This window comes from Arvicanthis niloticus, chromosome 12, assembly GCF_011762505.2.
Source record: "Arvicanthis niloticus isolate mArvNil1 chromosome 12, mArvNil1.pat.X, whole genome shotgun sequence".
Lineage (NCBI taxonomy): Eukaryota > Metazoa > Chordata > Mammalia > Rodentia > Muridae > Arvicanthis > Arvicanthis niloticus.
This window is the reverse complement of record NC_047669.1, coordinates 2,208,042-2,226,391: the sequence shown is the minus strand read 5'-3', so window position 1 is coordinate 2,226,391 and position 18,350 is coordinate 2,208,042. Positions and strand designations below refer to the sequence as shown.

At 40.8% G+C, this 18,350-nt stretch overlaps 1 protein-coding gene across 2 annotated transcripts in view; it reads left to right on the top strand.

Moving 5' to 3' along the window:
- Positions 1–7,751: 7,751 nt before the first annotated feature.
- Fgd4 (FYVE, RhoGEF and PH domain containing 4) overlaps positions 7,752–18,350 on the top strand; it is a 176,512-nt gene continuing 165,913 nt past the window's right edge. The window contains exon 1 of one of the 2 annotated variants that reach the window (XM_076942521.1): positions 7,752–7,770. Coding sequence is in view for 1 of the 2 variants with exons in the window: in XM_034515150.2 (XP_034371041.1) it covers positions 8,305–8,455 (151 nt within the window). In the remaining variant the exon portion in view is untranslated. Of the gene's footprint in view, positions 7,771–8,042; positions 8,456–18,350 lie in introns of those variants that run through there. The other variant, XM_034515150.2, reaches the window with a different exon arrangement.

Genomic DNA, 18,350 nt, shown 5'->3' with positions numbered 1-18,350 from the left:
GGAGGGGGGATGGGAGAGGGGTTTTCTAGGGAGGGGAAATGGGAAAAGGGGATGTCATCTGAAATATAAATAAATAAAATATCCAAAAAAGAAAAAATATGTGGTATATTTAAATAATTGAATAATATTCAGCTGTTTAGAATATAAAATTATGAAATTCTCAGGTAAGTGGAAGGGCTTGAAAACAAGCATTCTGAATGAGGTAACCCAAACTCAGATAGACAAATGCTGTATATTTTCTATAAGTTTGTGAATATTATCTTTAAATCTTCATGTATGTGCATTCTGTTTGGAATACCCATAGAGGTCAGGAAAGTGAGGTAGGGTGGATTCCAAGGGAGAGGATATAGACCATAGAGTATAAAGGGAACAGGAAAGGTTAATTGGAGGGGGATGGGAGGAAGGCATAGGGAGGAATATGAGGGAGGATAAAACTAAAGATATTTTTAAAATACCATATAGAAACTGCTACTCTAGAAGGTGCTTAAAATATATGCTTATAACACATAAAAAAGAGTCTAAAAATGTTACCCTATACCTGGCCAACAATGTGTGCTGAGTCCTACATGACATGGTTCCCACCCCTGGAGTAGACCCAGCAGGGTGTGGGCCTCAACAAGTGTTGACAGTTGCTAGTCAGAAGGCTTGTTTGCATAATAATGTACATAATTTATTTTATGTTCCACCTTTAGAAAATATTCTCCCTGCCAAGGTTATCAGGGAATGTTCTCCCTGCCAAGGTTAATGACTCCATAATAGAGACAGCACAAGTCCAGAAAGCAAGGATGTCTCTATGTCCTTAGCAAAATGGTGAACACTGTGACATTCAAGACAGCCCTTAAGGCTGTGGGAAAGAAATCTGTAAACATGAAATCAAGAATATATAATTTCTCAACTATGCAACATATAAGAATGCAATAAGAATTATATGAGGGGCTTCATGGACCTAAAACAAACTGAGACAACTGTACTATGAGCCAGCTTGTCTATAAGATATTAAGGGAGGAGTTAAAGAGATTTGGAGAGTAGTGATTGCAGGGCAATATCCCACCCAGCTAAGTTTATTGTTTGTACTTTCAAAAAGCAGATAGATTCCCGAGTTCAAGGGCAGCCTGGAACAGTGCTAGTTTAGGCCCAGGCAGGGTAGGAATGAATCTCAGAGCCATATTCCACCCAGCTAGCTTATTATCTGTGCTTACAAAGGCAGGCAGATCTCTTTATTGACATGTTAAATATACATTAATATATATATATATATATATATATATATATATATATATATGGTGTCTTTTCTAATAATCAAGAGGCTAAGGTTATAAAATGCTGATTCATGGGATAATCAAAAGAGAACCTGGGGTGGATGATTGATTGAATATACAAATAAAAGACTGAGCTTTTGTCTATAAGAGCTGAGCTGTCTGGAGGTCTCTGGAGAGTCAGCAGGAGCAGAATACAAGGCTGTCAGTTTGTACCCCATGACTGACTTCAAGTCATTCTTTTTGCTGCTTCTAAACACGCCTTCCTTAGAATCCCTTTCCAAGATCATGAGTGAGGCTGGACCTTAGCAAATATATCTACTAGACACCATAAATAATAAATAAGATAATAAATAAAAGTTCCAGTGCCAGGAGTTGGTTATACCTTTTGGAGTCATTGAAAAGTGAAGTCCCATGTATCTCAAAATATTATAAGCTATTGTCAGTATTTTGGTTACCCTCCAGAGCTTGATGGTAAGACTTTATTCCTGATGATAGAAATCAGAGAAATCAAGCTTGTACTATAAGCTTCACAGCTACTAACTAGCTCTCAAAGTGCCAGAAGGTAGTACACATGCCACTAGAGGAGAAAGGAAGTACCAGTTTACTTAGCTATGTGGCCTGAAAACTATAATAAATGACCTACTAAGAGATGCCTATTGGTGCAGTAGTGACACAAATAGGATACAAGTAACCAAACTTTTCCTTATCTAAACTCCAAATCTGGCACCATTATTTGGGTGAAGAATCTGTGCCATATATATATGTCAGAGGTCCTGGGGAGAAACTCTAAATGGATGTAGTTTCAAACTGACTCCTAAAGACTTACAGTTTTGCTTGTAGCTTAGTGCCTCTCTCAGCACTCATTGGGGAAGCGTCCTTTTGCAGTAGAGGGCAATTAACACAGAGACCCACAACTGGTCAGGCTCCAAGGAATAAGAGACTGTGGAGTTCTCAGTTCTCAGTGAAATGCCTATATCACACCTGATCCTCCCAATACTCAGGGATCAGTGTGGAATGGAGTGCAGTGTGGAATGGAGTGGAAAGATCATAGAAGCTAGAGGTAGAGAATGACTACAAGAGAACTATTTCTGGACACAACTGGGAATATAAATTCACATATGAATTCACGGCAGTTGAGACAGGATTCATAGGACTTGTGCAAGCTCAAGGCAGACAAAATTCCAGCATGGAGAAGGGACATGGATACAAAGTCCCACTTCCACTGAAAGATATATTAGCAATTGATAGTTACTAAGGAGAAGTAGAACCAGTTTTCTTCTTTAAGGGTACAGCCCCTAGTGAATTGACAACTTCTGTATAACAAAGGAAACTATCTGAGTAGTGAAAATACAGCCATACAATTTCAAAACAAAATATAACACCCCCCCCCCAAGTAGGCAAATGAAAAAGACTATATAATTCTCAAAACTAGAAATACTGAGATGGCTAAGTAGTCGCTCTTCCAAAAGATCTGGTTCAATTACCAGTACCATAGTGCAGCTCATAACCTTTGTTACTCCAGTCCCAGGGGTTCAATGCTTTCTTCTGGTCTCTGTGGGCACTAGGCATGCACATGGTACACAGACGTGCATGCAGACAAAACACCCATATGCAAATATAAGTCAAGACGATTACAAAACAGGAAATACAAATTTGAAAAAGTGCCCTACATTCTTAGCTGTATTGCTTAGTTTTTGTAAACTTGATCCAAACTAGGGTCATCTGGGAAGGTGGAACCTCAGCTGAAGAACTGTCTCCATCAGATTGGCCTGTGGTTATGTCTATGGAGAAGAACTGTCTCCATCAGATTGGCCTGTGGTCATGTCTATGGAGAATTTTGTTGGTAATATGAAATACTTTCTACTTTGTCAAATGTACAGGACTTTGTACTTTCTTACTGTTACTAAGATGAGAGTATCATGCTGTAGACATTCCAGTTTCTTAAGTTCAGAATACAACTAAACTTGTTTTTAAGATGTTTCCTTGTTTTTATTTTAGTGTGTGGGTATTCTTGACTGCATGAATAAGTGCATGACACATATGTATCTAGAGGTTGGAAGACATGTTGGATGCCTTGGAACTGGAGTTGTAGATGGTTATAAACTGCCATATGGGGGCTGGAAATTGAACCTGTGTCCTCTGGAAGGGCAGGCAGTGCTCTTTAACTGCTGAGACACTTCTTCGGGCCCTTCATTTCCATATTACTTATGAACTACCTGCCTCAAGGAATTTGTTATAGGGACAAATGAAATATGGTTAACATATTTTTAAGAGTTATTTTGTTTGTATGATGGGTTTTTTTTTTTTTTTTTTTTGCCTGCATGTGTGTATATATACCATGCCTTGGTTACTTTTCTTTTGCTGTGGAGAGACACCAAGAGACACCAGGTAACTTATGAAAGAAAGAATTTATTCTTAGTGTGCTTACAGTTTTGTAGGGTGAATCCATAGCCATCATGGTAGGGAGTATGGCAGCAGGCAGGCAGGTAGACATGGCCTTGGAGCAGTAGCCGAGAGCTCATACTTTGAGAAAACAACCACAATGAAGCAGGAGAGGGATGGAGAGATCATGCTAACTGGGAATGGCATGAACTTCTGAACCTCAAAGTCTTTTCTCAGTGACATACCTCTCCCAAAGGCCACACCTCCTAATCCTTCATAAACAGTTCCACCAGCTGTGGACCAGGTACTCAAATATTTGAGCCTATGTGAACCTTTCTTATTCAAACCACCATACATCGAATGTGTGTCTGTGGAGATTAGAAAAAGGCATCAGACCCACTGGAGGTAGAGATGATTGTGAGCCTCCATGGAGGTACATGGGACCTGAACCTGGGTCCTTTGCAAAAGCAGTAAGTGGTAACTACTCAGCCAACTGTCCAGCCTCCCAACCCCCCGCATCCCCCCAACACACTTTGAGACAGGATTTGTCTATCATGGAACTCACTATATAAACCAGGCTGGCCTCAAATTCAAAGAGATCTGCCTGCCTCTCTGTAGCTCGGTGCTGGGATTAAGGGAGTGTGCCACACACCTGGCTTCCTACGTACAATTTTTGTACATTAGAAAATATAAAGGTTAGGAACATGATCAATTCAAAGCCTTTAAAAAATACTCCAACTCTGACATTTTATGTTAATTCCTGAGGAAATGGTGACTCTCCATCATTATGGTCTGTGATATTAGAAGCCTCTGGCATTCTAACTGGTAGCTAGCTCAGGGCTTCCTATGTTCTAAGCTATCTCACCTCCCTTCTCTTCATTTCTTCCTTTCCCTTTTGTGAACAGGGTATCTGTATCCTAGACTGTCATTAAATTCCTAATCCTGCTTCAGCCTTGTAAGTGTGGAACTGTAGGCAGGAGCTCTGACAGCTGACTAGGCAAGGTTTCACTGAATTCCATCCTCACCTCTGCCAGTGCAGTTTATATTGTGTTTGCCCAAGGAAAACTATTGAGTTTGCCTCGGTCACAGAATAAGATCTCAACACCTGTCTCTTGTGCTTGTCACTCTCTTTGATATCTAATACATTTCTTATTCAATAGATATCGATGAGCTAGTGGGAAATTTCTTATTAGCTATATTAATAAAATGTCATGTTAAAACTACATATCTGAGATAATATCCAATGTTTAGTTCTACCTTAGATAAATATAACTTGAAATAAAATAAAATCTGTTGATTTCATTCATTTAATGTGGTAAAATATAGTCACCAAAACAAGGTCCCTTAGAAATGGTTTCTGTTAGCTAGGCATGATGAGGTGCTTCTTTAACCCTCGTGCCACTCAGACAGGACTCAGACAGGAGGGGTTTTGAATATTTCAGGACAAGTTGAGCTACACAGTGAATTCAAAGCCAGACTGCCCTCTATAGACGATCTTGTCATAAAATGTTGTATAGAAAAAATAACCTCAGCAACACATTACTATGTATTGTGGTGTAAAGATTTTATGTTCAGTTCCTGGTGAAAGCTATCAAGTATTTCATGTGAAAACACAGACACATATTGATGTGTCCATATATGAGGTAAATGTGAATAATTTGGATCAAGAAACAGAATTGTGTATAATTTGAAAATTTTCAACGGAGGCAGCTTGAAATCACTGTTCCAGATGGATCCATCACAATTCCTTTTGCTCCATAGAAGTGTGTTTACTACAGAAAGAGAACTATCTGCTAAGAAAAATGTTTTGTTTGATAATTTGTTTCTGAACAGAAGCTTGCCAGGCCTCTTCTCTTACCACTAGAAAATAATTAAGCTCTACTGCTAATGAAGTACCATAAAACACAACCAGGTCTTTTCATTAAACATAGTGACATTTGATAGAAATTTGCATTATATTTAATTTATATATACGAAGCAAAAGCTCTTTCTACATTGTTTTATTTTGTTGTGCTAGAGGTGGTACCCAGGGTCTGAACATACTAGGCAAGAATTCTTCCACTGAGCAATAGCTCTAGTCATAAAAAAAAAAATCCTTTTCTGGAGACAGAATCTTGGTAAGTGACCAAGCTGGCCTTGACCATACTCAGCTGTGGTCAACTTGCCTCAGTCTTTCAAGCAGCAGATATTGTATACAGGTATGCATCAAGAGGCCCAGCCATATATATATACATATGTATATGTACACACACACACACACACACACACACACACACACACACATATATATATATATATAAAATCATGGCATAGCAGATTAAACAGCAATTGCACAGAGACAGTAATTAGCTATGACATTGTGATAGTAAAAATAAACCCCAAGGGAGCAAATGCTCCTTTAAACAAGATCTAAATAGATACATTTACTATAGAACTGTGAACATGGCACAGTGGTAGAATGCTTATCTATCTATCATCCGGCAAGTCCTAGGTCTGAACCTCAGCAATACACACACATACACACACAATATTAATAAACTGAAAAAAGTCACTTCTTTTTTAATAATTATTTTTATTTATTTACATTGTAAATGTTGCCCCCTTCCTGATCCCCCCTCCCCGAGTTTTTCACCTCACCCCCTAGTTACTTCTTTTAAGGGTATGTTTATTGGAATAGAAGCCAAGCAAACTGAAAGTTGAGTTGAGAAGAGCTGGATTATTGGGCTACACTTCCTGGAGAGGGACATAGGATTTTTTGAAGCAACTGGGGAAGGTTTCCAAAACTAATGTAACAGCTGTGAAACTCCTTCAGCTGGAGAACCTGAATTGGCCTTTCCTTCTGGTCTCTGTGGTTTAGGAACACAATCTCTTGTTAGATAGGGTAGTGATCACAGACACCCACACATGCATGTGCATGTGCACACACACTCAAGGTCTTACTATGCTGCCCAGGTTGACTTCAGTTTTCTAGATTCAAGTAATCTTCTTGCTCCAACTTTCCCTACAGCAGGGACTATACCCCCCCCCCCCCCCACAAACCACCAGATGTGTATTCCAGTGTGTGTGTGAAATTTAAAAGAACTCCAAAGTGAATTATTGCATTAGCACTGAATTCCTGAAAGCAGTGGAAGGAATGGGTTGTTACCTCCCATTTTCAGCATGAAGTGTGCTAAAGTTCCTGAGCTGTGGATAAGCAAGCGTCCCCAGGCTCCTCTCTCTCCTCCCTAAAGGCTGGAGTCAACTTATCTCACAACTCTTTAGAGTTGGAAAAATACATGTAGTTGGCTATCCAACTGAGCCTAGATCAAAGAAGGGGGACAGTGTGAAGTCCCAAATCAGGTGCTACATCCTAAATCAATAAGACGGGGAATTTGGAGAGCAAGTAAGGACTTTAGAGAGAAGACAAACTTGTCTTGTAATTAGGGGACTTTAAAAGTTATTGCATGAGCCAGATCACCATGTTAGGTACGTTTGCCTTTTCTCTGTGGTCATGTCCCTTTTCTGCTGTGGAATTGTACACTGAAAACTGCTTCATATTCATAAATCTCTTGACTTTATTACTACATCAGCTTTAACAACGGTCATGATAAACTGGGTCTTGTGCTGTTTTGGAAGCCAGTGTATGTTTGCTCCACTTACAGTTTAGTCTGTGGATGAGACCCGAAGCGAATCTGTCTGCACAGACTGGCTGATTAGAACCTCAGCACCGCAGAGAGGTTGGAATGCTGCAAACCCAGAGGCTAATTACCTTACCTTGGGCTAGCTTTAGCCCAGGGGGAACAGCTATGTCTTGCCCATCTCTACCTTAAAACTAACATCCCGTGACTAACAGATTAAAAAACCTTTGGAATCTATTGACTGACTTAGATGACTTCTAGCAACCACAAAGCTAAGAATGTCATGAGATAGTATCTCAAGCCTATACAAAAGGTTCCATTTTGCTTGTAACCGCCTCTCTGATATACCTACCAATGGATTTTAAAGTTCCCTTGATTTACGACTTTCTTTGTTCTGTGAAATTATAAGACTGCTTCCGCCTTGGAACAAGGAATTTGAGGTTACCAAACTCTGTGTTCCTGGGTCATGGTCACTCAAAAGGGCTGGAGAAGAAACTTTTACTCCCTTTAAGGTGAGAGCTGTGCTTCCTTATTCCTTGAACAGTGATCCCAGCAAGATGATTTGCTTCTTCCAAAGAGCAGCGGTGCATCTGGAATCCCAGCTCTGGGGCTAGCTCTCCTCAGTCAGTTTCAAAGCTAGGTTTCCCTTACCTAAAGTTTGCAGCCGGGCGGCCTGAGAGAATTTGGCTCCTGAAAGTGTGGGTAACGGCCGGCCGTTCTTCCGGCATCCCAGGGCGTGGTCGGTAGGTGAGCTGGTGAGGCGTTCCTGAGGTTCAGGTGAGCCGGGCAGGTGCACTCTGCCTCCCCCTGGGCCAATGGGCGACGCCGGTCCCCCCAAGCCTTTCGGGCGCTCGGGCGGGACCGCGCTGCGCTCTTGCGATTGGCTGTGCAGCGGAGGCGACTTGGGCCGGCCGCCGCCCCAGGGTCCGACCGAGCCGGAGCTCAGCGGCCCGGGGAAGCGAGGCCTGCGCCGGGCGGCCGGCGCAGGGAGCCGCGCAGCCTGGACGCGCGCAGGGCGAGGCTTCCGGGAGTGACCGCAGGCCACCATGAACAGTGACCGCGACCATAACTTCAGGCGGGTGGCCATCCGGCGGAAGTCAGGCTCCTACCTACCGCCCGGGATCCCCCGTCCGTGGAGCAGGCCCTCACCGCACTTGCAGCGCCCTGACCGCGTCCCGGTCCCGGGCCAGGCCGCAGGTATGCGTGGGTGAGCGGGCCCGGGCGTGTCGTGTGTCCGGGGGCTGGCGGTGAGCGTGTCGTGTGTTGGGGGGCTGGCGGTGGGGTGGGCGTGCCGTGTGTTGGGGGGCTGGCGGTGGGCGTGTCGTGTGTTGAGGGGCTGGCGGGGGCGTGTCATGTGTTGGGGGGCTGGCGGGGGCGTGCCGTGTGTTAGGCGGGGTGATGGCACCTTCTGTTGTGAAAGAAATCTCATGACTAGTTACTCCCAGGACACTTTTCCTAGTTAGTTTGTTGTTTCTCCCAAAGCTTCAAGAATAATGACCAGCTTGTTCTTCAAAAACTAAAGGTGTGTCCTTACAGAAAATTTTATTAGGGATTGTACAGCCTATTTTCAATATACTGCTGTTTAAGCTTCACTAAATTCCTGTGCTCAGTTGACCTTAGTTCCCAGGTGCTCCCTTCTCAGAAGTAGTTAGACTACTTTCCTGAGGGCAAAAGTCAAACACTCAGATAATGCTTACGTTTTTGAATATTTTGAATCTTAAAAAGAAATCTTCTCACTGTTCTTTACTTTTATTTTGTGATGATTGAGCAAGCAGCTCTGAGTATTTAAATATGAGCAATGCTGAGACCGGTAAATGTGCTGCCTAGTCCTTGTCCTGAAGCTATAGAAGGTACACGGCAGAAAATCGTGATGGATGATGTGTTGCTGTTAAGTGTGCGCTCATATTAGATAAGTCAGGATGTGAGATGATGCATGAACTGGATCACAGAGACTCCTCTGTTTTCATTTCCTGCAGAAGTAAGAAACTGATAAAGTATTCTGGAGATCTCTTCCAGTTCTAGCTGTGATTCACCAAACTGAACGAAAATGTTAAGTGAGAATGTTTTGCGTTGTCGTCACATTTTGTCACCAGCTGTTCTCAGCACAGACACTAGGCCGATGCCTTACAGCACTGGTGTAGTTATGCCACTTGATTTATTTTCAAATGCTTTGAAGAGGCGGTCAAAATATGAAACATCCTCATTCAAGACTCACAGTATAGTCTACGAATTATTTCTGTAAAGCAGCTATGCTTGTAGGAGAAAGTTCTGTTTGCTCTTTTATTTATTTGTGCCCCTCCCACCCCCACCCCCCCACCCCCACTGGGAGTAGGATTCAGGGCGGCAGGCTACTCCTATAAACAGTTAGAGAAGACTCAGCAGATAAATTAGGTACTTACTGCCAAACCTAGGACCTGAGTTCCATCCCCGGTACCCACATGATGGAAGGAGAGAATCAGTTCTGGTGGGTTGTGCACACATGAGTGCTCCCCCATACAGTGAAGAAATACAGTTTTAAGAGAAGTAAACAACTTACACCTGAGCCTTATAGTTTTGTTACATTGTATCAATATTGCCCCTTTCTGTGAGTCAGTCTATTCTGGTGTTATTGTAAACCTTGGGAAATAATTACTTGTATCTGAATAGCTGTAGCCGTTCCCTTCACATAATAAAATCTGTAGCAACTGAAGCAGAAGGATCTAGTTTTCTAAAACACTGGATTATCACCACACGTTGTTGAATTTAAGGAATGTAAGAAAACAAGTAGAGTGTTTCTTCCTTTGAATCAAATATGGCTTCCTTATTAAATCTCACCAAATCATCCATTATTAAATAACTGTGTCCTTCATGAAAAAATGAACCAAATTAAATTCTTGGGAAGTGCCAGTTCCTTCAGGGGAAAAATTTATATGTGGAAGTCACACAATTGAGATGAATCAGAGTAGATGGTCCTCCAGAGGAATGTTACTCTTCTTAAACAAGGAAGAAAGTCAGAGAAGACAAGAACTTAGTGGAAACTCTTGTGGTTCCAGGATTTGGAAGACTGAGCTGTGAGGGTTGCTGTGAAGGCCAGCAAAGGCTATAGGCTGAGACTCTGCCTCAAAACCAAGCAAGCATCGACAACAAAACCAAAATAAGACACCAAGGACACCAAGTGGACAAAAAGAGAACTCAGTTTTCACTGTTTAGCTAGATTCTGTGGCTATAAAACACTCAACAGTACTCTTATTGTGTGTCAGAAATAATAAAAACGAAGTCTACAAATTGCATCTTTGCATTTGTCTGAATGTTAAGTATTCATCTGAGTAAGGTGGAGAAGTAAAGTGATTAAGACAGAAGTTTGGAAGTCATGTAACACTTGTTAATCCAGTGTTTATCACTAGCTATGAAATTCCCCTGGACAGTGGAAGTGGTGATACTTAATAGGATCGGGAGGTTCAAGTAAGGTTATACACGTCAGTTCTCTGGAACCATCTATTCATTTCTATGTCTCCCCAAATCTGCCACTAAGAAATTCTTTAGTATCTCTTGAATGAACAAATGACCATTCTTCTCCTACATGCTATAGTAGCTATTACCTATTAGAATGCCTTTTTTAATTAAGAAATTTATTGTGATATATATACATAAATATAGATGTACATAAATTTATTTCACAAAATCATACTAGGAAGAGAATATGATGCCTGCTTCCAGGTGAATAAATTGATGCTCAAAGAGATTCATTAAGTTGACTGGAGAAATTAACTGTGGTTTGGTACCAGGATGCAAACCTGAAGTTTCTAGCTTGAGGATGCGTTTACCACTTAGGCAGTGTATTCACGAATCCTAAGGAGGTGCTTGGAGGCATTCAGAATTAAGAGTAAGAGAATTTAGGTAGACCGTTGTCTTGGATGGAGTATTTTGACAATTGTGAACCCATTGTCTAATTTTTTTAAAAGAACTTTATTATTTTATGTGTATCTGTGTGGAAGAGCATCCAGTGTTCTTAACTGCTGAACCATCTCTCCAGCCTCTGAATTAACATTTTAAGATTTAGAAGACAGCCAAGCATGGTTACTTATACATGTAATCCTAGCATATGGAGGCTGAGGCAAGAAGGTTATCATACTTTCAAAGGCCACAAAGTGAGTTATCAATTCCAGGCCAGTCTGGTCTGAAGAGTGAGATTCTGTCTCATATCAGCTCAAAAAGTCATTTGGTTCTCATCCTCTCTCAAGATCTATTTCTTCATGATGAAAGTTAGTCTTTGCAGAACGGCCTCTTTCTATGGATTCTAATCCACAACAGGAACCCCAGGTGAAATTTTCTCTGTAGGTCTCAAGTGCTATCTGGTGACATTTTTAGCTTTTGGGTTGGTAGAAGCTGTTCACACATACCTGAAGTATTCCACACCTGATAGTCACAGACATTGCTGTGTTCCACAGAGACGTGAACAGTGGATGCTTATTACTGGGTCAAAGACAGCCCAAGATAATTTGATTTATACATTCTAAGGAGTACACACAATGTAAGATTAAAATGTTTTTGTTAACAGGTCAGATTTTTATCCTGTTTATATTGTAATTACTGAGTTCTTTTACCATCTTATTTTGAGCTTTATCAAGCCTTTTTCCTAGGCCTTTCTTTTTTCTCTTTCAGAGTAGATTATATGAAGGGCTTGTGATTGAGGACATCTTTCCTGCTCAGTGTTGTTTCTGCTCACTCTCATTAGCTTCTTTCTTTTACTACCCCATTATCTCATGAATCCTGCAGTGATGACAACATTCTGTTGAAAACTGAAGTTTGCAGGTGAAAAAAAAAGTCTCTTGTTATAGAGTTCAGCCCATGGTCAAGAGTGTACAAAGTTGATTGACTGACAAGAATTGTAGTGCTTAGGGCCTTATTTCTAAAAAGGCTTTTCCATTGAGGGCCATTGCAAACACTTGCATGAAGTGGGTAGAAGAAGCATTGTATTCTGGAGAGTTTTTAGTAATATATTATTCATTTCTCAGCTGTCTCTCCATCTTGTTTTCTTCCTAGAAATGCTTTATACTGGATTTAGGACTCATAGTCCAGACTGTAATTCCAGAGGTGGAAGTATGGAGACCCAATTCAAGAAGCTTTAGAGAGAGCAAGGTAGAAACCTTGGTTGGCACCTGGTATAGAGGCCATACATGTGTCATTTTGGCAAAGAGCCTGTCTGTTTTTTGCCCTTGTCCTAAGAATTTACACAAAGCTGAATTTAAAAGTAAGGATCAGGTTTTTTGGTAGAGACAATTTTAAGACAGTGTAAATAATACTGAGCCTATAAAATGCTTATACAGCTCTACAGAGAAGAGCAAATGGGACTGAAAGAAATACAAAATGTACAGTTTGGAGAAAAAAAGAGAATGGTAAGGAGATTAATGCCTGTGGTGGTTTGAATATGCTTGTCCCAGGGAATGGCACTATTAGAAAGTGTAGTCTTGGAGTAGGTGTGGGCTTGTTGGAGGAAGTGTGTCATTGTGGGGGAGGGCTTTGAGACCCTCCTCCTAGCTGCCTGAGGAGTCAGTTTTCTAGCTGTCTTCTGAACAAGATGTAGCTCCTCAGCTCCTCCAGTGCCATGCCTTTCTGGGCACTGCCATGCTTCTGCCTTGATGATAATGGACTGACCCTCTGAACCTGTAAGCCAGTCCCAATTAAATGCCGTCCTTTATAAGAGTTGCCTTGGTCATGGTGTCTGTTTACAGCAGTAAGACCCTAACTAAGAAAATGTCACTAAGTGGCTATTTCCTCCTCTATACTACAACATTGGGAAGGGTGCCTTCTGGGTAAGATCCCCTCCTTGCTAAGTTTACAACTTGTGAAAGGAGAAAGCCTAAGAGTTGGCTCACTTCTAGAAAGCAATTGCTTTAACATACAAAAACTGCTGCTAACTGAGTCAAAGAGTGTGGGAGTCCATCCCAAGTTTGCAGCCAAATTTGTTTATGTGTAACTGGCTTTGAAGGCAAGAAGGATGCAAGAGAAAAGGGCCTCGTGGATTTTTTTCTCCACAATTTTAGGGAGCTGCTGAAGCCAGATAATACACAGCTGTGTAGTTCCTATAAAACAGTATAGGCCATTGCATGAAACTGTGAAAGGTAAAGGTTTTGATGGCACCCCAAAATGTTAGAAATGCCAGAACCGTAAGATTTCTGCCAAGAAGAACTGTAGTCATGGAGTGGAACCAGCCCAGGAAAGACCGTATCTTGTAGTCAAGAAAGCTGAAGGGGTAAAGCATACAATCATATGGATATGGAATTATAAGACCTGATGTTTGCCCAGCTCAATTCTGGTCTTCCTGCAGTCCTATCTTTCCTCAATATGTTCTCTTTCCTCTATATTGGGATAGAAGTGTACATTCTGTGTCATTATAGGCTTGTAATATATAATTTGTTTTTAGTTTTACTGGAGGCAGTCTAGGAGTCTAGAAATGATGTAGTTTAGGAGCCTTGATCAAGTTTATTTTCTCTGCCAGTTAACGAATTAAAAGGCAGAAAATATCTATAACATAATAGGTAGCAGCAGAGAAATCTCAAGCTCTGCAGACTGAATCAGAGTTAAAGGAAGGTGTTTACTGGGTGTGAGGAGACACACAGATGCAGCAATCACACAGAGAAAAGACCCTCTTCAAGGCAGAGTGGGGCCTTGTTAAAGCAGGTGAGGCCTTGTTGAAGGAACTGTGTTGCTGGGAGTAGGGTTTGTGGTTTCAAAAGCTCACATTAGGTCCAGTGTCTGTCTGACTCTACATTTCTCTATTTCTTCCTATGTCCTGCAGATGAGGGTGCAAAGCTCTCAGTTACTGCTCTAGCACCATGCCTGTGAGCTTTCTGCCACGATGCTCATGACCTGTAAATCTGTTAGCCACTCTCTAGTTAAATGCTTTGTTTTATAAATGTTGCTTTGGTTATATGTCTCTTCACAGCAATTCAACAGTGACTAAGACAGGAACCTAAGAAGTTGGGTTCCAGTATCAGCTGCAGCAGCTGTACAATGTGAGCAAGAACAAGGAAGAACTCAAGATCAGGATGAATGAACTCACCAGTGAGACAGAAAGGCGAGCAGGCAGTGTCCTCTTGTATGTGGACTACCTCTTCACACCCTGCCCTCAAATACAGCTCATATGTAAGATGAGTCTTCCCTACATGTGAATATAAAGGAAGTCAATATATTGTATTATATTACTATAACATAATATAATAATATAGTATATATAATAGGAAAGTGCTTCATAAGCTTAGGTTAACATAAAATATGTAATTGCTCACAGGGCCCAAAGGCCTGTCTTTTTTGCTAAATTTAGATACTGTTATTAGAATTACCCATTACACTTCCTAAGATTAGAATATATTACAAAGTTAGTAATTCAGCATAGGTCTTATGTGTTAGCTCTTTCTCATGATATATTTCTCAAATATATTTGTTGCGGCCCAAGCTTCCCCACGTTGGGTGCCAAAATGTTGAGAACCGCACTGCCCCAAGCTTGGGGGCCAACATGTTGCAGACCGCTCTATTAATGTTGGAACCCACACTGCCAAAAGCCTTGGGGGCTAAATTGTTAGAGCTCTTACTGCCCCGGGCTTCTCCGGTCCACGGGTTGGGGTTCAGCAAGAGAGAGAGGATGGACACGAGGAATGGAGACCAGACAGAGTGTGATTCAATCCCGTTTATTCTTCAGTCTCTCTTCTTAGTCCAAGTCTTAGGTCTTGAGTTCCTAGTCCCTAGCTCCTCGTCCCGCCTCCAAGTTCCAAGTTTCCAGTTCCAAGTTCTAGTCTCGAGTCTCATCTGAGTTCTCTAGTCCAAGTGTCTAGTTCCTAGTTGCCTGTCTCAAGTCTCAAGTGCTTACTCCAAGTGCCTAATACTTAATAATAATTTCTTCTGTTTGTCTCTTGCCTTTTATATGTCTCACTTCTAAGCCATGCCTTTAAGTTACGCCTTTAAGTCATGCCCTTAGGTCTTGTCTCTAAATCTGATCTCTAAGTCACGCCCTTAAGTCACATACCTTTAAGTCTCACACACCCAAGGGAAAATCCTGGGTATCTAAAACAAGATGTTATCAGTGTGCTCAGCTGTTATAGGCTATTGTAATCAAGTCTCTTGTCAGGATATATGTCTCAAGATGGCTGCAAGGATGATAGCTACCTTCTGTAGGCTCCCCACATATATTAACAATTTGAAAATGCTGGTGCCTAAGGTAAAGAAAATGACTGATTTTCTCTAATAAAATTACTATTAAATTATCAACATCATTACTGTTGAGTTTCAATGTATGATTATATTGATTTTATATAAGACTCTAATGAATACACTGGCATGTATTATTTGTTCCTGTGTCTGGAGTTCATAAGTTACTCATATTCAAAATATTAATATTCTTATGTTTGTTTTTGTTAGTACAATATTCAGATATAAAAAGTACTTTGGGGAAGTTAGTTTTGAGTCAAATGCATGTAGGATATGATATAAATATTCAAGTAACAAAAATGGCTCTCCAGTTGTGTTGGACTGTGCTTGCAATCTCAGCTTTTAGACGCCTGAGACAGAATCTTTACAGAGCACTGAAAAATTCCATTAAAAAAAAACAAAAAACAAAACAAAATAAAAAACCCAGAAAGCTTCCTGGAAGAAATTTAAGAACACTGTGTATTTTTAAAATGGATGTATATTCACATTGCTTATAAACTATGCTTTGTAAAGTTTTAACTGTGGCCTTCTAAATGGTAATTTTATTTTGGTTTACGCATATCAAATAACTTATACTAAGTTATCGGTGAGGTGTTAAATAACTGTGGTAGCAAAATGTGGTGCCTTAGGAGACACCAGTGCTTGTGCCAAGGTCTGCCATTTGGGTGCCATCAACTGTAGATGTACTGTGATTTTGACACCTGTTGTCTAATGCACCGTTAAGTTAGTGTTTTCTTTTCTACTTTATCCTTAATATTACAGTATCTTTGTCTGGCTGTTCATCTTAAACTGCAGACAAATGTGTAGTCATCTTTACACTTGTGTAGTAACATAAATGTTTAAAGTTATTTTGCACTAATATAAATTTTGACATGAAAATAAGAAAACCTCCTGTCTTCTCTTTGAATATAGCCAACCACACTTACAATACTGACTTCAACCTCTGCCTTCGATTCATGCACTTGCTGAGGTTTGTGAGCCTTTTCTGCCACTGTATTCTAGTGTACTCTTGTATATTAGCAGTTGTTTCTTTATTTATTTTTCTTTCAAAAGGCAGTACTATATTCATTTACTTAAAATTAAAATTGAACCAGGCATGGTTGCATGCTCCTTTAATCTCAGCACTCTGAGAGACAGAAGCAGGCAGATTTCTATGAGTTTGAGGCTAGCCTGGACTTCATATCAAGTTTTAGGCCTAAAAGCAAAAACCTTTGATTTTTACTAACTTTCCAGATGTTTGTAAATATAGATAAAATTCTAGACAAGTATAAATGCAAAAATGTTTGGGGTATTCTTCACCACTCATTTTGGTAAGAAATCTGGTGACAGTAAGGGAGAAAATGCTACCAACATGTCCAAGAAACACTAGTAATGGTGGATTGTGTTATCCTAATGTTATACTCAATGAAGGTATTCTTCAGAGGTGACAGTGACAATCTGTCCAAGATATCTGCTGTGAGGTGGTATCTTCTGTACATGGTAGGGAATCTGCATTTATGAAATCCGACAGTACAGTTGCCTGTACAACAGTAAGCCCTGTAAAGGGCAGGACCAGGTGCCATGCCAATGTCTACTGGCAGAAATCTCACAAGATCCCATCCCTACATAAAAACCTGTGGGCAACTAGTGACTTGTTGAGAGACTGACATCAGTCTTTTCAAGGGATGAATCCCTGATAGGTTTTTCAATTCCAAGTGTCAGACCTAAAAATATATATATATATATATATATATATATATATATATATATATATGCAATACTAAATGAACTCAGGAAGTTGTGTTTGTAGTTTTTATAGACATACATTATAGTAATAATTACAGATAGGGGGCCATGGATTTGAGCAGGAATATAGAGGCATGGGAAGAGTTGGAGGGAAGAGAGGGAGGGGAAATAATATAAATACAGTACTCACATATTAACTACTCAAAAATAAAGTTGCTGTAGTCAACTTGACATTTTAATGACAAGGATTATTAGAAGTTTGAATAATTTTAAAAATGGGTGATGGAGATGATGCAGTAGCTAAGCATGCTTGTTGTGCAAGTGTAAGGTCTTGAGTTAGAATTCCCAGCACCCACATAAGAAGCTGGGTATGGAGGACCATTGTGGCTGGCTGGCTGCCAGTCAACCTCGTCTTTAGTGGGCAACCCTGTCCCTAAGAAATAGTGTGGAGACTGATAGAGTTGGGCGCCTGAGGCCTCCTCTGGCCACTAAGACTGCACACAGGCATGCTTACCTGCACACATGTGAATGCACAAAACCACAGATACACATTTGAAAATACAAACTAAAGATTTTATTAAGTATTTTCTGGCTCTTATCTTCACCTAAAACCAGGAGGCTCCTTGTGCTAAGATAGTATTAAAGGGACGTTCTCTTGCTATTTGGACAAGTAAACTCCGAGTCACATGAAGTAGTGATGAATATTGCCTGAGCATGACCTGGATCCACTAGTGTACAGCTCGTGTGTTAATTCAACCCCCTTCACACCCACCCGCAGAGGTGCTCAGTGGAACAGCCTTGAGTCCATTGCTAGATGAAGCCACTCTCTACTTTCTGTTTCTTTAAAATCCTATGCACAATGCATTTTACCATTTTTTAGTGGATGCTTCTGAATTGGATTATCTAGAAATGAAGTTTGTCTTCATGAAGACAAGCCTTGGAAAGATGAAGGGCAACATCTTGTGTTAGGGCTCTGTCCTCCTGGGCTCTGGAATGAAGAGCTGATAGTATATGTCTGTTAATAGAAGGCAGTATGTGATCTTCAGCTCTGTGAATCCTGTTCCCACCAGGTGGCGGTGGAGAGGTGACCTTCAGACTAAGAAAACCTCTCAGCGCTGTCAGGTCTGGGAGTTAGAGTAGTGGCAGAGCTGCAGGGCAAGAGTGTGCGCCTCAGCATCCATGT